At 35.7% G+C, this 27,235-nt stretch overlaps 1 protein-coding gene across 2 annotated transcripts in view; it reads left to right on the forward strand.

Annotated features, from left to right (window-relative positions):
* BRWD1 (bromodomain and WD repeat domain containing 1) overlaps nucleotides 1-27,235 on the forward strand; it is a 55,938-nt gene that overhangs the window by 20,077 nt on the left and 8,626 nt on the right. For both annotated transcript variants that reach the window (XM_057428713.1, XM_057428714.1), the window contains 21 exons: nucleotides 876-1,101; nucleotides 1,530-1,715; nucleotides 2,494-2,677; nucleotides 3,417-3,507; nucleotides 4,427-4,567; nucleotides 6,622-6,707; nucleotides 7,573-7,768; nucleotides 8,725-8,841; nucleotides 8,942-9,049; nucleotides 9,412-9,536; nucleotides 9,675-9,757; nucleotides 10,210-10,321; nucleotides 15,971-16,032; nucleotides 19,970-20,125; nucleotides 20,401-20,521; nucleotides 21,537-21,662; nucleotides 22,309-22,384; nucleotides 23,612-23,656; nucleotides 24,275-24,421; nucleotides 25,553-25,705; nucleotides 25,973-26,142. In XM_057428713.1, coding sequence (XP_057284696.1) covers nucleotides 876-1,101; nucleotides 1,530-1,715; nucleotides 2,494-2,677; nucleotides 3,417-3,507; nucleotides 4,427-4,567; nucleotides 6,622-6,707; nucleotides 7,573-7,768; nucleotides 8,725-8,841; nucleotides 8,942-9,049; nucleotides 9,412-9,536; nucleotides 9,675-9,757; nucleotides 10,210-10,321; nucleotides 15,971-16,032; nucleotides 19,970-20,125; nucleotides 20,401-20,521; nucleotides 21,537-21,662; nucleotides 22,309-22,384; nucleotides 23,612-23,656; nucleotides 24,275-24,421; nucleotides 25,553-25,705; nucleotides 25,973-26,142 — 2,711 coding nt within the window. The remainder of the gene's footprint in view (nucleotides 1-875; nucleotides 1,102-1,529; nucleotides 1,716-2,493; nucleotides 2,678-3,416; nucleotides 3,508-4,426; nucleotides 4,568-6,621; nucleotides 6,708-7,572; nucleotides 7,769-8,724; nucleotides 8,842-8,941; nucleotides 9,050-9,411; nucleotides 9,537-9,674; nucleotides 9,758-10,209; nucleotides 10,322-15,970; nucleotides 16,033-19,969; nucleotides 20,126-20,400; nucleotides 20,522-21,536; nucleotides 21,663-22,308; nucleotides 22,385-23,611; nucleotides 23,657-24,274; nucleotides 24,422-25,552; nucleotides 25,706-25,972; nucleotides 26,143-27,235) is intronic.

Here is a 27,235-nt window from a genome sequence, read left to right on the forward strand (position 1 = left end):
AGAAAAATGTTCATGGCATAAATGTTAATGCTTTTTTGAATCCATCAGTATGTTTCTTTTTTATTTTGATAAATACATGTGTTTGGTTTTTTTTGAAATGGCTCTTAAAAGTGCAGTTCTGATCTATGCTTTTCTTCACTTCTCTCTTAAGTTGCAACAGTAATTCCGTGTTTGGCATTTTAAAGATTTTTTTTCTTGCTCTTCACTCTGCTGAATTTTTTTGAAAAAAAAGCCGGGTTGAACGGGGCTTTGAACAACCTGGTCTAATGGAAGGTGTGCCTTCCTGTGACAGGGGGTGGAACTAGATGATCCTTAAGGTCCCTTCCAACCCAAACCATTCTATGATGAAATTGAAACTTGCGCTTTTCATCTTGCTCATCACTGCTGGAGCAAAGATACTATGGTCTAATATGTATGTCATCATTTTCGTTCAGCTGCATGAATTTAACAGACTGTTTCAGTTACAGCAAAAAATTACTGGTGGACATTGCATAATTAAGAAAGAAATTTTGAGAGTTTATGATGAACTTAAGGCAATGATTTTCTTGCATGGAAACCAGGGAAACTTTTTCTTTGTGTGGAGCTTTAAGAAACAGAATGAGATATAAAATATTTAAGTGTAAAGCAGTGGTTCTGCTTTCAGTTACCTTAGTTTGCTGTTTTCTAGAAGCATTTTGCTGCCTGCCAAAGCACTAGCAAAAAAATTGAGTACTGCAACATGCATACAGGTTGATTGTAGCTCTGTGTAACTCTTCATATTGTGAACTGGCCCTTTCTTTTAAGGAGATTCTGGATATTTTACTGTCACTTGTTCTTCTCTGTTCTTTAGCATACTCTTTTTCAAATTGATAACATAAAACTTAATTTCTTTCTAGATTCCTGATCAGATGTTCTTCCACACTGACTACCGGCCACTTATTCGAGACTCTAACAACTATGTTCTAGATGAGCAGACTCAACAGGCTCCTCATCTCATGCCCCCTCCCTTCTTGGTAGATGTGGATGGAAACCCTCATCCAACAAAATATCAAAGATTGGTGCCAGGAAGAGAGAACTGTGCAGATGAACATTTGATTCCTCAACTTGGTTATGTAGCAACAAGTAAGAACACTATCACTGAGGACTTAAAATCCGGAAGTGGGAGTTACTGTAGTAATTCTCAATGGAAACTGAGTAGATGTGACATAGGTGATGTAAAATGCCTTTGTTTTCGCATATACTATCTATCATGTTCACTAAAGATGCTGAAAAGTCTCACAGTGAATATGACTTTAAACAAGCAGAAAAAAAAAATGTATTCGAATGTATGTCTTAATCCTGTCTGCAGGCACCGACATGCACAAACTGTGTTTAAGTTGTAAGCTCTGTAAATGTCTTATTTGGAATAAGCAATCGGAATAATTTTAGGAATGGTTTTCATTGTGTTTAGTTGTAGAACTTGTCTCATGGTGATGTGAACAATGAGATTAAATAGTTTACAGGAGTCAGTTAATTGTACCCATTCATTTTATTTGTATTATACTTGCAAGGTGACGGAGAAGTGGTTGAACAAGTTATAGGCCAACAGACTGTTGATCAAGATGAGCAAGGCTTGGAACCCAGCATTCTTGATGGCATGATTAGACAATTGCAACTACAACAAGATCAGAGAATTGGTGCAGATCAAGAATCTGCTTCAAGTGTTCCACAAAATGGGGAAGGAACACCTAGAAGAGGTTAGTACTGGCTGGTAAATTCTTAAGTAACTTTCGTATCTTTCTTATGCTGTGTGAAATATTTCAAATGGGTTTTAACTTTGTTGTATCCTGGACAAAGATTCCCTTAACATAGTGATAGCTGATTAAGATTTTTTTTTTTTATTCATTAAAACACTGCTACTCCTGTGATTAAATCACAAAACAAAGCTGCTTTGCTTTTCCTTTTAAAGAGTTTTCTCTTTTAATTGTATTCCTTGTAAAGTGCCTCATGCTTAATAGTATTTTTAAAGAAAACAAATAACATTTATAGGAGCTACATTTATTCTCCTCTAAAGTTTGCAGAATAAATATTTTAGTGTATTATTCTGTAATAATACGGTACAGTATTATTCAAACTGGATTTCCCTCTCCCTTCTTTATAGATTTAAAACAGACACTCTTCTGAACTATGTCCTTGTAGTTTTGATTATGTAAGCTTATCTCCAGAAAAAGTGCTCTTTAAAAACCCCACTAACCTCAGAACTGCCTCAAATAATACAGAAAAACACCTCTGTCACATTATACTTCCTTTCACTGTATTAAAATAGTAGTAGAAATAACCACTTTAAAAGTATATGTGTAATCTCACAGTAATTTTCTTAAGGTGATGATTAGTCCTATACTTAGGATTATGGAGCTAAAAGTATGTAAAGTGTGAAATTTTTATCTTGTAGAAGGAAGAAACAAGATTCTAATTCTCTGTAGCCTGGAAAAAAAAATTCTGTTTTGTTTTTGTTTTTGTATTTTTATATTTTAGCTTTTAGAAGACCAAGTTTAGACATCCAGTCTCCTCCCAATATTGGCCTGCGACGTAGTGGGCAAGTTGAAGGTGTACGTCAGATGCATCAGAATGCTCCACGAAGTCAGATGGCTACTGAGCGAGATCTTCAGGCTTGGAGACGAAGAGTTGTTGTACCAGAAATACCACCAAGCTTACTCAGGTCTGTAGGCAGCTTACAGGGCTGCAGATGTGACTAGAGAGAACACATCAAGTTGTTCTTTCTAAATCTAGACTTAAGCTAACAAAGATACATGGTACAAATTGAAGTAGTTTAGTGTTATGGTCAGCTGTGCTTAAGATCTTTTTCATTGTGAGGTCTTATCAATGGTTTCTCTAGTTTAATAGAGAATTATTTTCCCATATTTCAATGTTTTAAGTCTTCTTGAGGATGGCTAGATTACTTTGATTCTTGCCAAAGTGAAGTGATATAGGTTAAATTCATTTAGATGAAAGTGTATCCTGAAGGATTGTGCTTTTGTGAGGCTTGTGGGGGTGATGTGTTGACAACCAGCGCTGAGCACTTGAAATGCTAAAGCAGTTTGCTGCTTTCAAATGTGTTTGCAGTATGCATCTGTGAAAAGGAGAATTAATATTGATAGCTAAATAGTTCTTTTTAACAGTACAGCCATATGTGCTCCCACATCTCTGAAGCACCTAAAAAGCTGTCTTGGTGTTGGGAGGTAGAATAATTGAAGAGAAAAATGTGGGCTGAAAATGCAGTTGAGAAAGTTTATTACATTCTGGTATTTTCAAGGAAGACTTTCTTAATATTCATTCTCATTATCTGGAAATGAGAATATGGTATAGGTGTTTGAGTCCTTTAAAGAAAACAGATAATTTTACTTTTTTTAACATTGCCAGAACAGATGTCGAATTAGATTTTCATTGCTTTCTTTTAGGAAGCAGGAAGGATATCGGATTGCAAAAGGGGAAGAGGAGAGAGATCTCTATGCAACGGAAAAGAAAAAGTCATTCGAGTCACTGGAAAAGGTAGGTGACAGCTTCCAGGAAAATGGACATTCTGTGCCCAGGGATGAATCATGGTTTAAAAAATGAAAGCAGGTATTTCTGAAGGTGTGGTCTTCAAAGGTTCCTGCTGATTCAACTTCTGCTTACTGGAGGACAAGGTTGGATTTATTTTTATGAAGGCATAGAATTCTTTTTTCTTTCAATCTTTCCTCCTTCCATCTAAGTTAATTTTAAAGGTAGGTTTGATTTCAGCCCATTCTGGTTTCACTGCAGTTAAAAGTTTCAAAGACAGCTCTTGCAGGTCCATGCTAAAGGACTGAGGTGCAAATGAAAGAGTTCAAGGTGCCGTATTTGAAGAACTGTAGGCTATATTGCTATTCCCTTGTCACTTCAGATGGCAGTGTTTCGTGTGGAGGGCAACTTTTTCAGACTTGCTCAGTTTTTAATATTTTTTTCACTAGCCATTTTCTGGAAAAGAACAGTATGAAGGAAAAATTGTTTATTGTAAAATTTTCATACTGTAGTGGCCTGATTCGCTGTGTCGTGCAGTACAAAACAGTTTAATGCAAGAATTCTACTGCACCCTCCTGCTAACTGGGGGAGTTGAGGATTTCTGGTCCTCTAAGAATTGCACGTTTGTAGGCAGTTAATGTCTTGATTCTGTAAATATATTTATCAAGTAATTTGAATGGACCTATCACAGTAGTTTATAAAGAGCAATTGCTTAGGATGGCTACTAAATCTGGAATCGAGAATAGCAAATTTAAAACTATTGGCTTACAGGAAAATTACTTCTGGTGAAAAGGAGTCTTGCCATCAGGCTGGGATGTGATGAGGCTGTTTCTGTTTACATTCAGCTTTTACCCAGCCTTTCATCCCTGCAAGTTTGCAACATACATACTTGTATGTAACCTCTTTTTTTACTTCCTATATAAATTAGAGTGACTCTGAGTCTTCATTAATACAATCTAAGCGTAGACTACATAGACGGAAATATCCCAGTTACCGAACACGGAAAAACATTGACCAGCTGGAGTCTTCTGATGAAGAAAGAGATAACTGCTTTGGCTTGATAGAGCAGGTAAGTTCTCTGAGTTAGGTATTTTGAGCTTAAGTACCCCAATAAGTGAAGTTCCATGTAAATGTGTGTGTTCTTTTTTAAGACAAACAAGCAAATAGAAGAAATAAAATCTTTTACCAGGGAAAGGGTTGCTGTAATACCATTATTGTTAACACTTCTCAGACCTAGGTATCTTGCTTTAATAATAGCAGTATTTATTTCCTTCATTTTATAAACAGCTGAACTGGTTTTGCTGAGTATCTTCTAAAACAAATCCACAACTCGAGGCAAAAACCAATATAAAATGCCAAGCTTGGCTTAGTCAAGTTTGGATTTTAGATGTTTTGCTGTTTCTCTACAAAAACCTTTCAAATTTGTGCACACACCTAAAGCTGGGAATTTTGAAGGTTCTTCAGAAAGCATTGTTTTGCCAGGTAATGTGATTCTTCCACAGTCCGGTTATCTGCTGAGTCCTGGCTTGGGGTGAAACAGGACTTTGCTGTAGATGGCAGGAGCTTTTGACTGTTGTGTTAATCAAATGCTGTAAATCAGTGGTAGGACTGCTTGGATTACAGTTCTCTTGACTTGCACTCAAGGAAATAGTTTCAAACTGGGAAAAGGGGGAAGAAGTGGAAGGAGTAGAGAAGGTTGGACTTGTTGGACCAGTTGCTTTCTTAAGGGAGAATCATGAACAGAATGGGTGATATTTGGGAGATAAGAGAATTTTTTAAGTAAGATTAAGAATGATATTCTTTGGTAATAGACTCTCTTCTCCTAGCCTCGTAATAAAGAATTCTGATGTTTTTAAACACAAAAAATCACTTTAATGAAAAGTTCATGTTTTCCTATTTTGGGAATCGGGTGGAAGGGTAGTTGCAGGAGACTTTTGGAACTTTACAAATTCAAATAACACAAGAGAGTTATGAACACTGTCCAGTAGATACTACATATACTGAAATATTTTTGAAGTGATGTTAGATCTAATAATAATTAAATTAATAATACTATAAGAAGCTGAGCTTTGATGTAGATGGTTGGTTTTTTTTATTTATTTTTTTTTAATCCTACAAATGGTAGGTTGAAAGGAAGAAATAACTCAGTATTGTTCATCCTGTACACTGTGTGAACAGGTTTTAGGGGAAAGACTTAACAGTGTTACTCTGAAAATAGCAATCAGTTGGACTAACTGAAACAGTATCAAACTGGAAGTTGCAAGTTAAATCTTGGGGTTTTTTTTGTGTGGTTGATTTCTTTGCTTGACAGTATGTAACTTGAGACATGAGTAATGTATTATACTTGGTAATTTCAGTTATGGAAAACAAGTAAAACATGATAATGCAAATAAACTGTTGAACAACAATCAGGAAACTACTTAGGTTGTAATATATTTTGATATATCTTGACTGTTTAGTTTAGCCTCTTAATATATGCATGACAACACCCAGTTAGTACTTGGTCAATCACTTGATACTAGAATCAGAAAAATCGCATGATTTTAGCTTGCAAAACTGATTAAAAAAAATGTACTACTCCTGTAACAAGAGAAAAGCTATGTTGTGTGCAAATGGGAGACGTGCCTTTCTTTCTTGTCTTGTGCAATCTTTAAATTCTTCCGTTGCATTCTAGTGAGCTAGATTTTACTCTGTACTTTACATGACCTAATTACAGCATCATGAGTCTGGAATTTGAAGGAATCAAAATCACGTTCCACTTTGTCCTGGTGAATGATGTGAACTTATTATTAGACTAGAAAAAGTAGAACTGTCATATGGTAGGGGGATAGGAGTATTGCTTTGCAAAGAGTGAATACAGCAGGTGGACCCACATGGCTAGTACAATGTGAGTGAACATACAGAAGTTATTGATTAATAGTGCGCTCCTGGGGTTGTTGGGTAAGTTGAAGACTGCTCCAAAAAAGAACTACTTTCATTTCCCTTTCAAGAACTCTTTTTACCAGATTTCTTGCTAACTTATTAATATGCAGACATGAATAGAGAATGTGTTTTATGTTTCAAACCCTTAAAACATGTGGTATGAGAAAGCTTTGGATTGACTCTGCATATTTTTAAAATCAGGAAGCTGAAGAAAGTGAGGGCTCTGGCTCATCTGATGAAGAGGAAGAGTGGAGAAGTGACAAGAAAAGCAACAGTAATAGTTCTAGGTAAAAGTGAACAAATCCTGGCTTTAACTGTAACAAGTTTTAGAGAAGTTGTATCGAAGTTCTGTCATGCTTCATACGTAATAATATTTTGGAGAGTACTGCACTGAGACATTGTATTTTTATTTAGTGTTCCATTTCACCAAAGCATTGTCTTTTTATATAGTTTCAAATACTTTTACTGTTTTGCTAGATGGCAAGGAGAAAGATGATGGTCCGGAATGGTTTTTATAGTGTGTTCGGTTTTTGAGGGGTGTGGGGTTTTGTTTGGTTGGGGGGATGTTTTGTTAACAATGCAGTAACTGCCAATTGCTGTTACAAAATGGTTGGTTGGAAAAAAAAATATTTTCATAAGGCTATAATTCTGTTTAGAACTGAAGTTATAGATAACCTTTTAATCCCTCTGCTGTGGCTTTTTTAGATATTCTTTCTAGAACTCTACAGTAGTAGAACAAAGAGGTATAGAGAGAGAGAGGTATAAAAAAGGCAAATGTGTATCCCTGAGATGTTATATAACTATCTTTAAAGAATTAGGTAGTTCTTGGCTAGTGTCTTCTTTAGGGAGGGTTCCCAACTAGTCTGGAATTTCATTGCACAACTTTCTTGAATAAATTACTTATTTTGGAATTCACCAGCCTTGATTCCTTAGAAAAAACCCATGCTTTTAAGTATGGTGTTCCCCAAAATTTATGATAAGCATCAAGTGAAGTAATTGTTACAACAGGTCAAAGTAATTTTAATTCTTCTGATAGAGCTTTCAACAGCAATATGCATCTGCAGTTATTTGTCTAAAAGAATTTAGCATTCTGAAATACTGACAGCTTGGTTCTGTGTTTGTATTGTCCCTGGCTCCATCCGCTACGGACAGTGATTCTTCAAGTAGATACTCCGACTGGATAGCTGATGCAGGGATTAATTTGCAACCTCCAGTACGGACTTCTCGAAGGAAAGCTATCAGGTATTGCAGTACTTCAGAAGAGGAAGTATCAGCAGAGAAATCTTCTCCTCCAAAGAGAAGAAGAAGAAAAAGGAGAAAAAAACCTAAACCAAAAAAGCAGGAGGAGGTATACAGTTAATTTCTTCTAGTCACTCTTTAATAAATTACTCTCTTAGGTTTTCAGACCTCTTCACTTGAACCTGTTAAAGTAATTTTTATTGCCATTGGACAAGGATATTGGTATCACTGCATACAGTGTACTTTTTAATTAAATTGAGACTATTCCAAGTGCAAAGTATCTGCAGGTTTGTATGGACAAATATACATTCCAAGTGAAGTCATTCTCACTTTTCAAATAAAAAGGGTTCTCAAGGTTTCTGCTATCAAAGGGGAAATGTGATAATTAAAAGCAGAGTTAAATAAATTAAATCGGGTTTTTAACAGGGCTTTAATGTAATAATCTGTAGAATTATTTAAGTAATATCTTTTTGAAAACTTAAGCAATATAGTCACTGTATTTGTATATTTGGGTTTTTATTCTTGAACTTTAATTTTTTTGTAAGTTACAATGCTTACTTTTTTTATGAAAATTTTCAAGTTAATTTAAATAATTATCATTTTTTAAATTACAGTAGCTGTGATTTGCTGTTTTCTACCAAAAAGGGACAAATACAGATTTTTAATACTTGGGGTAATTTTGGTATGTTTTTCTCTGTTGTTTTGCTTTCTTCCAAGTATTCTCAAAATTACAATTTTGGAACTGTTTTAATGTGAATATCTACTGTGTGATATCTCATAGTTTTTAATCTGCAAATAGTTTCTTGCAGCCTAATAGGATTATAGTAGTAATCTTTTTCACTTAAATCTTCATAAAGGGAAAGAATGCTTAGTATTAGTACTACAAATACAGTTACAACTCAGTGAAAGCCTTGGAGTTTTTCTGCTAATACTTTCTGGAAAAGTACTTTAGTCTTGTTATAAGTTAAGGTTTTTATCTACCAAATTAAAATGGAGTAAGTTGTTTTGATTTCATGTCAGGAATATGTCCATTATGCCTAATTTTGCTCTCTGTTAAATGTGAAGGCAAATGCTGAAACACAACCAGTAAACTTGGAATTGTCATATGATTTGCATCCTCCTGTTTGGATAACAGACACAGCTCTTCGAAGATCCCCTTTTGTCCCTCAGATGGGTGATGAGGTAGGAATATCGATAGAAATCTTTAAATGCTTGTGTTACCTAACGTAATTACTTAATGTAGGAAAACGTTTACCATTTGGGCTTTTTTTTTTTTTCTCAGGTAATATATTTCCGACAAGGACATGAAGCTTACATTGAAGCAGTTAGAAGAAATAACATTTATGAACTGAATCCACACAAGGAGCCATGGAGAAAAGTAGTCCTTAGGGTAGGTTTTCGTTGGAGATACAGTGGGTTCAATAATAGTAGTATGTGAAAGAAGAGTTGTGTTACATGGTTCACAAAATACTGATTTGTGATATTATACTGTTTCTTACAATGTTTCCCTATGGAAACAATACAGGAAAGTGACTTCAATTACCAGAGTTACCTGTGGAAAGCCCAAATAACCTGTGTTAAAATTGCCAAGTCTGATGGACTGTGTTCCATTGAACTTTTACACAGTTTCAATGTTTTTGGCTTTTTGCATGGGGGTACAATTCATGTGCTTGGTTAACTAATGTTAAATTGATAGTTCTGTGCATAATCCAGAAAGTAGAACTTGCTGAAACTGTTTGTTCTCACCTGTAGGATCAGGAATTAGTAAAAATTGTTGGAATTAGATATGAAGTTGGGCCTCCCACATTGTGTTGCCTCAAGCTTGCTTTTATAGATCATGCCACTGGAAAACATACAGACAAATCATTTTCCATCAGGTATGTGCATCTCTATTTTTCTGACCAATATTTAAAACTGCATTTCTTTTTAAGCTGCTTCCTAAAGCCCTAGGGTGCACACATGAAATGCTGGGGTTTTGTTTGTTTTTTGTTTGTTTTTTTTTTTTTTTGATTTAGATACCACGATATGCCAGATGTTATCGATTTCCTTATATTACGTCAGTTCTATGATGAAGCACGGCAAAGGAACTGGCAAGCTTGTAAGTGTGTGTACTAAATATTTTACCAAATGATTTTGAAATAAAAAATTTTTCCTTGGCTAATTGCTAAATATGCTAAATACTACTTGCTTCTAACTTCAGAGGGCTCTCTGGTACATGGAGTCTCTCTGCCCCTTAGAAGTATGAGCCTAATAACTGCTGTATTGAGCCTTTTGGAGGGATTACTATAGATCTAAGGTACAGTCTTCAAAACATATATTGAGGCCTTACTGTACCTCTTTTCTTACTTTTAGCTAGTAGCAAACTTGGGTTTTAGCACTGATGTTCTTTTGGTATAATAGTTGCTTCATCTTTTTTTGAGTATCAGTGGATTTAGAACTTCAAACTGAAAAAAATCAATCAAAAGTTTTTCTAATTGCGTGTAGAAGAAGCATAGTTAAATAATTTTTCTTAGTAAAATATCTGAGCAGACTTTTTTTTTTTTGCACTAGCTGATAGGTTCCGATCCATTATTGATGATGCATGGTGGTTTGGAACAGTTCTGGGTCAAGAACCATATCAGCCTCAATATCCAGATAGTCATTTTCAGTGTTACAGTGTTAAGTAAGTATGAAAAGATTTTGCACTTCTAATGTGAGTAGTGTGGATTGCCTCTTACATAGCTGGTTCATTTGGTATGAGAATGTATTGTTCAAATGATTTCACTGGTCATATTATCACTTCTTAGTGATTTCAAGTGATTATCAGTTCTTAGTTGTTTCTAGTGATTATCAGTTTTTAGTGGTTTCAAATTGCTAATATTACACAGTGTGGATACGTAATAACTTCTGGCAAATTTTCAGTGAATAATATGGTAAAAAGTTATTGATATCTTTCATATTTGTAGATCATTTTCTGTAATGACTAGTGGTAGATCTCTTTCACAAAGCAAGCAGTGCAATTTTCTGTGTATGTTAATTATAATTGGTTTCGGATGGGGCATTCTTAATCTGTTACTGATATCATATTTGTTATGCTTCAAATTCTTGCACTTCTGTCTTCATGTTGTAGTCCACATGTGCAAGTAAGTTGATCTCATGCTATCATTTGAGACTCTTGTAGAGGAGGTTTCCAAATGTTGTTCTCGTTATGCTTGACACATGACTGTTGTCTGTTCTGTCTTGACGGAACTTTAATCTCTTCACTGCCTAGTGGTGTTCTGCCATATTCCTGGTTTTGCAGATGCCACTTGCAATTTCACCTTTTGGTTTCTTCTTTTGATTTCTTCTTTGGGTGATATTTAGCTGAGTAACTGGCAGATAATGTGACCCTGTAAGAGGCGCAAGTCCCTTTGACCAGTGTACTTGTCAGGAGATAATACCACCTGGATGAAGGCATATAGTATCAAGTGCATTGCTCAAAGCATAGTATACTAATTAAGTAAAGGGTGTTTGAGTAGAAAAAAAACCTGTTTAAACGAAGACCAGGAACATCTGAGTCAAACTAGTAAGAACATACATGAACCATTACATTCTTTACCAAGGCAGGTTCTGAAACCTACTTCATACTATCCCCCCGTGACAGTTTAACATTAGAGGTGTTCCTGTGCACCCTCTTTAAATTGACAAAGAGGTTCTTCACACAAAGTAGAAGAAATGTGAACAAAGGTAACTATGGCCCTCGGTGCTTAGAATCAGGATGTTGTCAACAGCACTGTACCAGTAACTATGAAAAAAATTAACTCTATGCCAGCTGAAATGAAGACACTTTCCAAGTTGTCTGGAATGGTTCTGGGATCTTGCTTGCTTTGGATTCTTCCAGCAGGGGAGGATTGCTAGGAGAATAATCATTGAATACATAATATTCCTATTTCTGTCATGACCAGGGATTCTTCCCATGTCTTTTACAGTATATTTGATATTCAGAGTTGCATTGTTAGAGGGCTTTCCCTCCTCCCCACTTTCTGACAGTTGCTTACTCACCCATGATGAGAATGTACATACAGACAAAAACCTGAGATCCAGACTATTTGTACATTGATTTCATTCTGCTTTGGACTTTTGCCTTGCCCAAAGAGAGTATCTTGACAAGCTAAAATGGTAACTGATGCTTACTGACATCTTATCCATGTCCCAGGATAGATATACAGGAGTGTGTATCTCCTGCAGGTGATGTCGGGGTAAATTATTCAAGTTACTGGCTAGTATATTTTTCCCTTGTCTTGTAAAATGATGTCCAGAGTAAAAGTCCACTGGGTCCAGGTACCAGTGTGAAAATACAACTGAATCTTATTTCAAAGTACTAAATTTTATCAGTTAAGTAGCTCAAGCCATGGAGAATGTGTTACCTTCTGAATGTTATACCTTTCATATGTTTTGTTATGTTACCATAGGTGTTCCTTCAGAGTAAGTTTAGATGGGGTTATTAGTTGTTTTCTTGGTCAATTAAAAATCAAGATTCCAGTTATGAAAAAGAGCCTGTAGTCAATTTCTTAGATTCCTTTCTTCTGTGAACTCTAAAGGGTGTTTCAATGTTTTAATACACCAGCCTTTACGAGGGTGAAGTCTAGAATTGCTTTGAAGTTAGCTTAATAATTGAACAGGTAAGGAATGCAGTGCTCTTTAAAGACCACTTTCAAAAGAGAGCTCTTTAAAGATTTGTGCTGCATTTGTAAAGAACGTGACTTTGTTCTACCTTGACTCACAAACAGCTCCTCTAGAGAAGATTCCTAAAATATGTATATGAAAATATTTTAGTGTTTTGCAGGTACAATTAGGTTTCACAGCTTGGCTGGGTGGTTCACTCTTCTTTTAAGTACAGGCCTTTGTTCAAGAATCTGGAGTCTTGTCTACCCAAGAATCTGCATGTGGTTCAGCAGCAGTAGCTTCATAATTTGCATTCATATACTGTATACATTGCATACAAAGATATTTTTAAATACAAATATTTAAAAACAAGTTTTACATTTATTTAAATGGGAAAAAGTAACCACAAATGGTTGAGACTCTTTCTTGGCAAAACTGCAATGTGCTGGCTGTTTTCCTCAATCAGGATCTGAGTTACTGTGCTTCTTTAGATGGTAGAATTCTGCTAATCCAGCTCAGTTTGACCGTCTGCAATTGTTCTTTGCCACTTCTGAGACAAAGAGCTTTATTGGAATAGAAGTGCTTTTATATTATACCAGAAACAACCTTTGAAAGCTGGCTTCAAAACTCAGTGATGGAGACTGTGGGAAAACCACATTTAAATAAAATGAAGGGGAGTAATTGGCATGTAACTCAAAATTCTTATCAGTAACCAGGTTTTCACACTTGGGAATCATCTCAAATTATCAACACCACTGTTGTGTACATAATAAATAAATAGAAGATGTATGAATGAAATATTTTGTTGTATTATTGGGCAGACAAAAATAGGTGTTTGTGTAGTGTAAGCAGTTTTATTTATCAAGTTGCGTTACTGTTACTTAAGTTGTGTGGGTGAATGGAGCTTCAGGGAAACTAAATGGGTCTTATGCTGTACTTAACTGTACTGATAAAATCTTTCATACAATATTATGAACTAGTATATATGTTTACGAATACTAACAACTTTTGAAGTATTGTACATACATTAACTGGGGAGGAGTACCAAACAGATGAACCTTCAGAACTCTGTTAGTGCATAAATGTTAAACAGGCTGAATGTTGCTGGATTGATTTTTTTTTTTTTTTTTTAATTTTTTTTTTCCCCTGGAGTAAATGGGTAATCCAATATAATTGAGAGGTGCTCTTGCATCTCAATTTTCAATTTGTTTGAAATAAATACACAGGAGGTATTAGATCAAATACCTAAGTTTATTAAGTCATAAGAAGTAGATGGCACTCAACCAGGCATTTGAAGAACTCTGATACGAAACTCCTGGCAGAGCTGCAAATTGTCGTACAGTTGGACGCTGTACTAGAGGACTGTCAGATTGCTATTGTAACTCCTGCCAACAGAGAAAGCTCTGGAGGAAAACTGGTGAGCTGTAAACTGATATATTTGACTTCAGTTTCTGATATGTGCCTATAATAAAGACTAATGCTATTGAGCATAAGGATTAAACCCAGCTGTAGGAAAGAGCAGCACTGCATATGTACTGGGGAGTTCTGCCTCTCCTCCTTTTGAACTTCTGTGACTCTGTTGGTAAGTGTATGAACAAAGTCGACAGTAGACAGCATGTATTTGATACGCTTGTGAGGTGGGCTGATGCCAGCCTTGTGAAGTTTCACCATGCCAAGTGCAAGGTCCTACACCTGGGTTGGAGCAATCCCAGGCACAGCTACAGGTTGGGCAGAGAAGAGATTCAGAGCAGCCCTGCAGAGAAGGACTTGGGGGTGTTGGTTGATGAGAAAATTAACATGAGCCGGCTTCAGAGTGCACTCGCAGCCCAGAAAGCCAACTGTATCCTGGGCCGCATCAAAAGGAACGTGACCAGCAGGTGGAAGGAGGTGATCCTGCCCCTCTACTCTGCTCTTGTGAGACCTCACCTGGAGTATTGTGTGCAGTTCTGGTGTTCTCAACATAAAAAGGACATGGGCCTGTTGGAACAACTCCAGAGGAGGTCCACAAGGATGATCAGGGAATTGGAGCACCTCCCGTATGAAGACAGGCTGAGGAAGTTGGGGCTGTTCAGCCTGGAGAAGAGAAGGCTGCGTGGAGACCTCACAGCAGCCTTCCAGTATCTGAAGGGGGCCTACAAGGATGCAGGGGAGGGACTCTTCATTAGGGACTGCAGGGATAGGACAGGGGGTAATGGGTTCAAACGTAGGCAGGGGAAGTTTAGATATAAGGAAGGAGCCCTTTATTACGGGGTGGTGAGGCAGTGGAATAGGTTGCCCAGGGAGGTTGTGAATGCTCCATCCCTGGCAGTGTTCAAGGCTGGGTTGAACAGAGCCTTGGGCAATATGGTTTAGTGTGAGGTGTCCCTGCCCATGGCAGGGGAGGTGGAACTAGATGAATTAAAGGTGCTTTTCAACCTTAACTGTTCTATGATTCTGTGTACCAGATACTTTGTGGGTAAAGACCCAAAAAAAGTTCTCTCTTCAGATGGAAGTGATGGTGAAAGGGGTGTGTTCATAGTTCATGAAGTCAAAGGTTCTAGGCATGGTGAATAGAGAAGAATTAGTCACCAGATTCTGTAATGACAGAACTAGAGGTGCATGTTGAAATCTGTAGGGGACTTCTTTAAAGTAGTTTGGGTGTTGTGTTTTATTTTCTTGGTTTTTTTTTTCCTTTTTTTTTTTTTTTTTTTTAACATTGGGGCTAGTGAACTTTGGACATGTATTTTCCACAGGAAGCTGTGGAAACAACAGGGTCAAAAAGGTATTAGACAAGAGTAAACATGTACTAATGGAAATAGGCTGGGATGTGTTCACAAACATGCCTAGAGGAATACAGTGATCATGAATGCTGAAGTAAAAGTAGAATTGACTTATACCAGGATATTATGGTCTCTGTAAATAGCATCTCCCAGTAATAGTTTCAAAGACGCATTACTTGTGTAGCTGGACCAGTAGGGTGTTAAGCTGATTCAATCAGGTATTTCATGTCTTTGAAATACCAAAATTCATTGATACTTTTTGTGTTGTTAAAAACATGTAAAAATCTGCCCAAATGTGGTAGGATTTGGAGATACCTCAAAATTATATTCATAAGTCATAGATAAGTGCACTGTCAATATCAGTTCTATTTGCCTTTGCTTCCTCTTGGTTGTTACTTAACTTCAGTTTCGTCATTTTATATTTAATGTTTTCTTTGTCGTAATCTCACGTGCCTTATGAAATTTTAATATACCAAACACATCACTTACTGTTCTTTCTCTGAAACATTCCATAGACTTGAACAGCTACGTTGTGGTTAGCAGAAAGAAAAATCTTTTTCCCTGTGTGCTTTTATTATATCATCCCCGTGATGATGTTATTTTTCCAAGTGTATGGCTTGTTTGTTTTCTGTAACTTCCTCATATGTCCTTTGTAAAATTGATTTCTATGTCAAGTCGCATACAGCCAAATCAGGAGGATAGGAGTATTAAGCCAAATCTTAATTTGGAATTCATTATGAAGAATGTTTCCTTTTTGCACTGTGACAGCTGATTGCTAGCTAATGTTTTTGTTTATATGCACATTTATACAGTATATTTGTATTAATACCTAAATATAGCTGTGATTTAAATCTGCTTGGAGGAATACTTCTGAGTCAAGATAACCTTAACATTTTTTTTTATTTTTTTTTCTACTTGGTGACCATCAGATGGGACAATGGTGAAATTGAAAAACTTAGCCCATGGGACATGGAACCAGTTCCTGATAATGGTAGGTAGAAACTCAGTAAAACAGTTTGTGTTTCTTCCTCTTTCTAGTTCCTTCATTCCATGCACGTAGTGGACCTTAGGCGATTTCTATCTTTTTTGTGACTCTTGACGCTAAGTCATCCAAATACAGTGCATATCTACTGATGAGGTAATAGTTATCCTTTAGATCATACAGAATGTCAACAGGGTGGTTTTGTGCATTCAGGCAAGAAAGTTCTTGAAGACAGTCTTGCTTCAGATTTGCTGAAATATCTTGAGTATACCTATTTATTTTAATTTTTTTCCCCTTTACATCTTCCAGAGCAACTTTGAAGGAAATAGTTTAAATGCGTAGCTCTATCTTAGGCAGTAAAACCTGCTACTTCTAAATGTCAAGTTTCATCTTTGAAACAGAAACATCTGTTTCAAAAAACTTGGTTTGTAATACCTTATGGTATAAGGGGGTGGGGGAAGAATGCATAAAAAGAATGTATAAAATAATTTCCTGTCAGCCAGTCCTTCCTTCATGTAGTTTAAACCCAGCAATTCATAAAGTTTGCTGGTCAAATCCATATTAACTGTAAATGAAACAGTTGCATTCCTGGCTTGTCTTATTCAACTTACTTTTCCAGTGCTTGTTGGTACCAGCTGGGTGGAGGAGGGAAAGTTTGTGAAGCATTGAGAGAGCAGTTACTGAATAAGCTGTCAAAGATACTAATTTTCTTAATAATCTTTGCTAGAAGTTGGCTTGTTTCCCAGACACCAGGAGGCTTACACTGTATTTTTTTATTTCTTAAATATGAGTATATTGTATACATGTGGATGTTCTCAGGAGCCACCTGTCCAATCTTCAAAGTGTTAGATAGCTGCTTCAGTCGTATCTTGCGATGGCAAATTCTGCAAACCAGTCTTGAAATGCTACATTGAAATTATTTTACATTTTAATTCATAGAAGACAAATAATCAGCAGGGTTTTGGTTTTGCACACACACAGATTTAATTGAAACATCTGATTTTTCTCATTACTGTCTGTCTCCTCCTGACATACAGAAGCTTTTCTTATTCATTGTGAACTGGTTAATGCTTCCCATATATGTCACTGAGTGACTGTCATATTACTAGAGGCTCACAAGTCTTATGTATGAACTTAAGTCGGGATTTATTTTGCTAGCAAGACAAATTGTATCCATTTCTTGTGAGCACTGTGTACTAACTATGGTTTAAGTTGCTGTTTATATCAGCTCTTCCTCCTAAGGATTGAAATGTAAAAAGTAGTGTTCTTAACCACTCACATTTGATAGCATGAAGAACTAGGATTCTTGAAATTGCTATGCTGGCAATGTAATGACAGACATCCTACAGATGCTAATTTAAGTCTGGATAGTATTAAATGTGTAAGTCATCCTTTACTGACTATATCAGAGAAATTTTAACTTCTTTCTTTGATCTAGTAAGTTACTACCTTATGTTAAGAGCTTAAGGTTTGATCGATCTGAGGAGCTGTGACCTTACCATGCAAAAACTGGGGGCACACACATACACCCAAAAAAAAACAACAAAAAAAAACCCAGAACCACACACACACACACAAAAGAAAAAAAAAAACACAAAAACCCAGCCCTAAAACACAGCTCTAAAAGCTAGTCTGTCTTTTGTTGACAAGGTCAAAGAATTGAGAAGAACATCCTCTGAACAGGTCAAGGATAAGGACCACAGCAGCCACTAGGCTAGAGGAATAACAAAAATTGCCTGAAGACAATTTGTAACTCCTTATTTTTGATGGAAAATGGCACTGTAGGGAAGTAAAGCTTCTTGCAGAGAGGTTTTGGGCATTTATGGAAAGCATTATTATGTTAACAGTATAGTACAAAACAGGGGTTAGCTCTCCTTTGCATTTTCTTTCTTTCTTCAATTCAATGACTTGCAGATCAAATTAAAATTGTACCTCATGATTGCCACTCTTCTCTTAAAGCATTTTTTATTCACTTTGCTAAGTTAGATGTATGGGAGAAGAATAGCACTGAAGTTGGACTAACTAGCAGGCCACAACTTTGTTACCCTTTATATCTGGTAAACATGAGTTTTGTCTTATGATTATGAAGATACAGTATTAGGTGTCACTCTTGTCACAGACAATGCTGTCAGGATGAGGAAAAGCTGGTGCATATGGACCTGAAAATTCAGTTTTTAGCAGCCTTCTTAGTAGTCCAGTATTGGTGTCAACTGGCTGTTGCATATATTAACTGTCAGTAGCAGTACTACTATAAGTACTGCAACCCTCCTTGGGGTGCTGATTTGTGACCCGTTTACTCGATTAGATTAGGACTGTGGTCATACTATGAAAATATACATAAAATGCCAGGAGTTGTGACAAGTCTTCTGTGACACGTGTACCAGGGTGCTGCAAAGAACGTGAAGCAGAGATATTTGTGCTGCTTGAGAAGGACAGTCTTGTTTGTTTTAGTCTGTCATTCTGCTTTAGTTGTTACTCCTGCAGGAGAAAATCCCTCTTGAGCGCTTATGCAATGGAGTGCCAGATACCATGTTGAGTTCTTCTTGACACAACCTTATGTAAGTGTAGAAGCATTACTTGCTGCTTTCTCTTAGTGTTGTCTTCAGGAAGTTTGGTTGGAGAATTTGTTTTAGCTTGAAGATGACTTAGAAGGATCATCTAAGTGAGTCACCTCTGTCCCTTCAGCTTTTCCAGCACCTTTTTGTATTTTATCCTTTTTTTTTTTCTTGAAGAACTGCTTCATCTCTAATACTATTTCAGTGGATAACAAATTCTTAGGCCTCCATCAATGTAATATTGAACAGGGGTTATTAAGACTAACCCTATTCAGCTGAAGGAAAAATAGTCCTTTTCATAAACTTCGAAGATTCCCCACTGAAACTTGGGGTATTTTTTTTTTTAGTTGGTATAGTTTTTTGGGCTGGTGTTTTTTGGGTTTTTTGTTTGTTTGTTTTTTTTTCTTGCTACAGTATTTGTAGCTGAAATGTATTTTAGAATTTGTATGTAACATGTTCATGGATTAGTCATCGTAACACTGAAAAGGACTCTATCCTGTTTCTTGCTTTCATTTTTAATGGACAGACTCTCAGATGCTAATGGAAGTTCTTACTGTTAGCCTGCATGCTTTATACTGTTGGATTTATCTGCTAATGAAAAGAATTTATCTGCTAATTCCAGTTGTCCTAATCAATACAAATAAATGCTATTGCCTACCCACGGTGTCTGATAGGAACCTTCAAATGTTTGTTCCTCTTCAAGTGCTCAAATGAAATGAGGAACTTAGCTTTTCAAAAACAATGAAAGTGCAGAAACTGCAGATGTAGTAAAAAATATCTATGGAGTTAATAAGGAAAGATAACCAGGGATGACACATTATCTACTCAGTCATTCTGCATTGGCCAGATTGCATTAGTCTTTGGAAGTGGACTCTTTCCACAGAACCATACATTACAGCTTGATACTTCTACTAGTTCTTACTGCCTTGAAATGATTGATCTGCCGTGTTCAAAACAAATATTTTATTAAATGTCCAAATGATCACTCTTGTTAATACCAGGAAGAATGTCACAAAGTATTTTGCCTGTCTTGCATGTGGTTAAAGTCAGGGCACAAATTAACTCATTAAGATAAAATCCTGTGAAGGTTAGGTTATGCATTTAAAAAAAAAAAAAGCATATGAACAGCTCTTTTAAGTCCAGTGCTTAGATAGAGAGGAAAGGGACTTCTGGAAATTCAGAACTGCAGAAAAGGTGAATAAGGGATATCTTTGCTTTTATATGCCTTTTGTGTACTTCTTTTCCCTTTAGTCTTGGCTTCAAACTCCACTTTAAGGCAATTTTTTTGTCAGTTTTGAGCATGTGAGTAATTAATATGTGTAAGTGCTTAACAATTTATCTTGGTTTGTATTCTCACTCCTTACCCTCTCCTGTTTGCTATCACTCTTCAGTCGATCAGCCTGAAGAATTAGGAGCTAGTGTTTCCGTGACATTTGAAGAGGTGGAGAAGCTACTATACAAACCACAAGAAGGGGAGTGGGGGATGAGATCTCGTGATGAAGCATGTGAGCGGATTATCAGTGGTATTGATCAGCTTATGACTCTTGGTAAGCATGTCATCTAAACTTTATGTAGTTTTCTCCTAATGTTACATTTACAAATAGAATATCCGCCCTAGAACATCCACGGCATCCTTTAAAAATTCTCTGTGACAAAGTACTAGAAATGTTCATACATCATGTGCAGTTCTTTCTGTTTGTACTGAGTTTTTTATATTTTTATACATCATTGGTTTTATCAAGAAGCAGTTCAACACCTGGCTTGATTGTCAAATGCATGCAAGCCTTGAAATATTTAAATTAATCTTGCTGTTTCTTAACAGACATTTCGGCAGCTTTTGCTGCTCCAGTTGACCTGTGTACCTATCCCAAGTACTGTACTGTGATTGCTTATCCAACAGACCTGAACACCATCCGGACAAGACTGGCTAACAGATTTTACAGGTCAGTGCTAGCAGTAGAAACAAGGGCAAATGTGGCCCTGAGTTTCTGCTGTGGGAAGATTAAGCTTTTTTAGTAAGAGCAATTGTTCTTTTTACAAACATTCTGAAAGCCAGTAGTCCAGTACCTGAATTCAGCATTACTGGTGCTTTGTTGCAGGGCTCTGATGGTTGGTATAACTGCAATGTTGTGTTCATTTTTAATGAATAATTTTGATAAATAATGTATTCAATTTTAATGAAGAATTTTCTTAGTTCCTAAGGAAATTGATTTCGGCCTACACTGGCACTATTTCCAGACTCACACTGACAGAGTTACCTGAACACTGACGCTCTCTTGAGAAATTTGTAAATCAATAAATGTTTTTAATAAAACAAACTATAAAGTTATCTCAGTGCTGAGGGCTTAAATCAGATTTTGAAGTGCTGTGCTTTAGTTGCTTTGAACTTGAAGAGGGTTAAGACCTTAAGCACTTATTACTTTCAGAAATAGGCTTAAACACAGAGATGACATGTTAAATAGTAGCACCAGCTTTTTAAATGATAAACACTAATGGCAGAGAAAGAGGGAAGAAACTGAAGTGTAGTGATGATGGAGTTATGATTTGCTGAATGTGCTGGATATAGTTCTAAAAGAAACTTTAAGGGTGTTCTTCATCTGGACTTGCATTCAGTTTGTCTATAAATACAGCAAAGAGTCATTAGTAGTTGTTTTCCTCCTTCATAAGACTGAAATAATGTCTTGGGAAATAGTTTGAATTTCTGTAGGCAAAGAGCTGCGAACTTGGGGTATCACTGCTTCACAATTTTAAGGAATTGAAAAAATTAATTATAAATGAAATTACATAGTTGTGCTAGCTCTATGATGTTATAACTTCAATTTGTAGCATTTTCTACTGGTCTAATTAGATTTAAACCAGAAGATGTCTATCTTAAACAGGACAGAAAATTGCCAAGTTTTTTGCAATTTTTAAGCTTTTTAGCTTAGTATTAAAGGTGCAATATTTTTTAATTTTAAGGAGAATCTCTGCATTGGTTTGGGAAGTCAGATATATTGAAAGCAATGCTAGGACCTTCAATGAACCTGGGAGTGCTATCGCTAAAGCTGCAAAAAAGATCACTACCCAGCTCTTAAAGTTTATCAAGTAAGTGGCATTTTAATCTATTTATTGTTTGAATACTTGTGCTCTGAAATGGTGGGAGAATATCTTAACATCACTTTGTTGTGAATACTGTTTCATTTGTTTTCTTACTATTCAGTGCCCTGCAGGACAAGTGAATAATTCTGAGTATTATCTTAACTGGAAAAATGCTTAAACATTCAGCATAGAGACATTTTAACTTTTTCCCTTAGTAGTATTCACTGGTATTTATAGTATTTATAGTATTGAAGTGTCACTTGAAATGAAAATAGCTCAACCTATAAAGTTAAGTTCTGTGCTGTCTAGCACATGTGTAGAAGTTGTTGTGGTAGCTTGTCTGACTCAGTTCAGTCAAAGATTATTTTGAAAGAAGTTAGCATAGGCAGTCTTCCTGCAGGTAGATCAGACATGAAGGCCCCTTTCAAATCCCTAATGCTAATTTCACCCTCTTCCCCTCACTACTTCTGAAATGCACAGTATAGCAGTTTTTCAGATGTAATATTATAATCATCTTGAGTTTTGTTTTTAATTTAATTCTTAGTTACTGTCTTCTAGTAGAAGTATAACTTTTGAGTGTGGCTGGGTTTAATTTAGGAAATTATAGCTATGTTTTTGCTATTCCAATAACAGAGATTTAATTGCATTACAGTGATCAGAACTGTACAAACATTTTTGAACTATGTAGCACAACAGATGATGAACAAGATTGCCTTGATGCTGATCTGGTAAGCTTTTTTGTGGATAATTCCAGTAATGTATGATGGCAAGAAAATGCCACTAGCCTCCAAATATTATTGGTAAAATTGTTCAGTTAGTTGTTTTTACAGAGATGTTTGTATTTATCCATTTACATAGTTAAATGTGGATTATATTATGAATATGGGGAATGATGTGAGAAGATGGTTTATTAAAGTAATGTTGAGTTGCCAATTTTAAGAAGTAAAATAAATATGTATTTTGTACTGTGACTGCTATCAGCTAAAGCAGTTCTGTGTTTTGTGAGTGGCACTGTATTTCTGAAACATGTTTAATGTGCAGAAACATGATATAAATATTTCGAATATATGAACAGCTATTTTCATTGTGGTTTTAATTATATGCATCTGGTTATTTCTAAAATAAAAATTGTCATTCATATAGTTATAAATGCTAAAAGCTGAAAAGTTGTATAACGATTGCAGTGATGCTTTGGCTCTCAGTTTCTCTGTATACCACAATATGAATTGTGCATCAGATTTCCATGCCTCATTGAGAATTTACTAACATGCATTTATCTTGAATTTCATAAAGGTAAAATGCAGAATTGTTACACAGTGAATGTTATCTGCAGTGCTGTATGCTTATTAATAGTGTATCCAAAGCTGCCCAAACTGATGTCCTTTTCACATTTTGACTTCTAATTTGGCATTTACTAATAAGACTTTGTAAAGTTGCAAAGTAGTTGCTCTCCCTTGCAGATTAATATGTAGAGAACAAATTATACTGAGTCATTTTAGTTCTTTATCTGACTACTACAGCATTGCCGTAGTACTTCCATGTTGTAAGGTTTTTTTACCAAAAGTAACTTGATCATAAGATGTCATTTCCTAAACTCAGGACAAACAAAAATCAAAGTTTTGTGGCATCTATTACCAGTGAACTGAATTACTGATAATCTTTAGTCACTGAGGCCTAAACCTGATGTGTATCTTCTCGTTGCAATTTCTGGCAGTGGTTTTTCCTTTGTATGAAGAGTTGGAGTTGGGAATCTTCAGTGGTCATATCTAGGATCTTGCTTTCCAAGTCTTTCAAATGCTATGTTATATTTTTTAAATATGCTCACCTTCTGTCTTACTGGAAGAAATTAGAATGAAAATGTACTTTTACCACAGTATCAAACTTAATGACACTGAGCACCCATTAGCTGTGTTTTCATACATAATTTTTAAGATGATTCATTTTATTTTGTGCAGGATGATGAAAAATGTCTTCCAAGAACATCATACAGAAGAAGAAAAGTGAGTTGGCTAATCTTTACCATATATACCTAAATCAAGTCTGGCAGGAAAAACTGGTTAATGAGACTGTATTGAAATTCTGTGGGAATGATGCTTGGGTTTAAAACATTCATAGAACAGGATTTTTCTGATGTTAAAGAAGTACAAGGCTTGCTTAAATAGATGTTTGCTGTGCTAATGCTTCTACACTTGTTCTGTGTGGTTGTATAGGAAAATCTTTCTTACAAGTTAGATACCAGTGCCATTTAATGTAACAGTTTTCACTTGCCTGTATGGTATGGAAATAAAAGCATTATTCAGCTGAGATGCTTGGAAAAAAATACTTTGAGTGATGGATATTACTCAAATCTTTTGAGAATAAATTGGTGTCAAGAGGTGTATTTTTTGTGACTTAGTGTTAAAAATCAATACCTTGAAAGACAGTAAAAGAAAATTGTATAATTTGTCAGCGTTTATTAATATTAGGAAAAAAAATCTGCTAGTAATGCTCTTTTTGTTATAAACCAATATGATTGCAGATGTGTTTTTCTGCTACAGAAATAATCCCAGAGAGATCATCAGGTTTACTTTTTCTTGCTACGTTTCAGTAATGTCTTCTTCTGACATTTTTTTGTCAAGGGCCGGGGCTTTAAAAAAGGAAGAAGTGTGAAAACTGGCTATGATGAAACCTGCTGGAAGAAGCAATGTATGGAGCTTGTGAATTTAATTTTCCAGTGTGAAGATTCTGAACCTTTCAGACAGCCAGTTGATTTGGATCAGTATCCTGTAAGTTGTTCTTATTAACCTTGTAAGATATAAATATTATTCCGGTTTTATTGGGTTTTTTGGAGGTGGAAGGGGGGGTGTTCCTTCTAACATTTGGTACCATAATAAAATCTGCATATTGCTCTTGATGCTATTTGTTCTCTTCTTGGCTTTAGTCCCAAACCACTGAAAGAAATCTCTCTGCTCTGTGCTTAGAATTAGCAGCTGTGTACTCTACTGCATTAAGATAACATCCATCAAAATGTTGACACAGAACACAAAACAATTGTAGAGCAGTGACGGTGTCTACAAATATTTTTTTTTGCTTGTTTTCTTACTGTCCCTTACAGGGAAATACAGGATTTTAGATTAATCTGTATGTTCTTAATTAACAGTAGTTTCTTGAGGAACTATCTACAAAACCTGTTTACTGAGCCTGAGCTGTGAACTTGATTTATTCCTTCTCTTTATCTTAGTTTACATCGTGTTCTTGTTAACAATTTGGTCCTTTATTGTCTAAAAACCCAAAAGACTTTCAAAGAAAAAACACTTAAGCATGCAGGTGTTCTTCTGTGAACTTCACATCTTGAGTTTGGGTCTTCAGGTTTTAAAAACATCTTGAGCATCTCTAAAACTCATTAACAGGAGAGAAAGGTGTTTTGATTTGCTTTGTGGTTTTTGTTTTGCTGGTTTGGGTTTGTTTTGTTTTGTTTCTTAAACCAGATCAGTTTTTCTTATAGTAAAATGCACCAAGGAGAGGATTACATGACATTTTATAGCAGTCTGATTTCTCATTTTGATTAACAATAAAAACACTGACTTGCGTGTTATTGTTACTGAGTAGTTTTTATTGAAGAAACTCAGGAGAATTGAAACTGGGCATCAGCATGTGCAAGCTTGTGACATTGTATCAGCTCATGAACTTTTGGGAATTCTGAAGATTGCCTTGTAAATGAGCAAGACTTTATATGAGATAATGTAGTTGAGACTTTAAACAGCTAGTTAGCAAAAGCATTGCTTCTGAAAACAGAAGCTGATGTTTAAGATAATCTGTGGTCATTTTAATTACCCTGAAATTATAGAAATAAAATTTGAAAGTGTTATTTTTCCATTGTACCTTCTTGAATCTTTTTTTTCATATGTTTTTTCTAGGATTACAGACATATTATAGACACTCCAATGGACTTTGGTACAGTGAAAGAAACTCTGGAAGCTGGAAATTATGACACTCCAATGGAACTGTGCAAAGATATAAGGCTTATATTTAGTAATGCAAAATCTTATACTCCAAACAAAAAGTCAAAGGTAGCTGTTAATACGGGCGGGGCTATTCCTGTCTTAATGAAATTATTTTGGAATTAGTTTGTGTATCAGTATTTTTGATAAAGCTGCTGGCTGAATTAATGGTGGGAGAAGTATGATAAACTATTAGATCTGTTCGCTTCTTTATCTAGCATTACATGAGATTATGTGCCATGCTTTCTCTATTTCCTTTCTATATGGTTTTTAATTTTGGAAGTGTTATTTTTGATGAAAGGTTCTGGTTTTAATATAAGCCACTTTCTTATCTAGATTTATAGCATGACCTTGAGATTGTCAGCACTATTTGAAGAGAAAATAAGAAGAATTGTTTCAGATTTTAAAAATGGTCAGAAACAGAATGAAAAGCTACGAAGAAACCAGAGGTATACTAGACGATTGCATAATCAAAGCTCAGTGCAGCAACCTACCAAGATGCTCAGGTAACCGAATTATGAAGATGTAGAGATACATTACAGCTGATTAATATTCATACTGACTGTCATATTTAGTCTATGAAGAAAATAATAATGGTTTATTAAATGGTTAGCTCAAAAAAGTGAGACTTTTTATAACTTCTCCTGCAGTGGTATACTTTTTATAGTTTAGAAAGTACTGCGAAAGAGCGAAGGGACCGAAGAGTAGAAAAAGATTGGGTTTCTTCCATTCGGGTTTTTTTCTGTTTTGGCTTTTTTTTTTTAATATTTCAGTCAGGAATCAATATTTAATTCGACTGAAATAATGAGGAATGAAACAAAGATTTACTTGCTGTATATGTTACAAAGATTGCAAAGCTGCATGCACTCTGTGTTTTATCACACGCAGGAGAAAGTTCTATGTAATTTATAGAAATTTGTACTTACTGTAGCATTCTTTGGGTAGGTAAATAATGTCTTTTTTGAAGGAAAACAACCTTTTGACACAAGTAGTGATTGACATTATTAACTCTGCATTCTTAATTCACGTATGAGATGAAATCTAAATAAGCAAAAAAAAAAAAAGCTTAAGTGAAACTCTGTTTATACCTTTCTGCTACTGTCCAGCCTTTTGTCTCTAGCAGTGGAAGGATAGAAATCAGAGTTTTAAGGGAGAAGAAAAAAAAAAAACCAAACCGAAAACATTTCTTTGCCATGTTTGGCTTTCTCATCTTAAAATTTCAGCCGATTACTTGTACATTTTCAAATGTACCCATACATGTTGGGTTATGCTACAGGCATACCCGGCAATGAGCTTTAAGCTTTCCTGGGAGTTTTCCTTGAGTTCCTGCATCTTCCCAGAGGAATAAACACACACACCAGGATAGAAAGAAATTTTCCTTTGAAACAACCCTTTTATTCTTATCTGAGGAATTGTATATAACTTGTTTACAAGTCAGTGGTGTTTAGTAGGGCTGAGGTGTGGGATTATTTGTGAGAGTGCTTGGATAGCAAAAAGAGCATATACAAATTGTGAACTTCGATGAATATATGAAAACCTGTGACTGTAAGGGAGCAACTGACAAAGTAGTACTTCTGAATGTGAAAACAAGTGATTTTC

This window comes from Pezoporus wallicus, unplaced genomic scaffold (genome assembly GCF_028554395.1).
Source record: "Pezoporus wallicus isolate ANWC-B61680 ecotype Strahan unplaced genomic scaffold, APGP_CSIRO_Pwel_v1 contig_8746, whole genome shotgun sequence".
NCBI lineage: Eukaryota > Metazoa > Chordata > Aves > Psittaciformes > Psittacidae > Pezoporus > Pezoporus wallicus.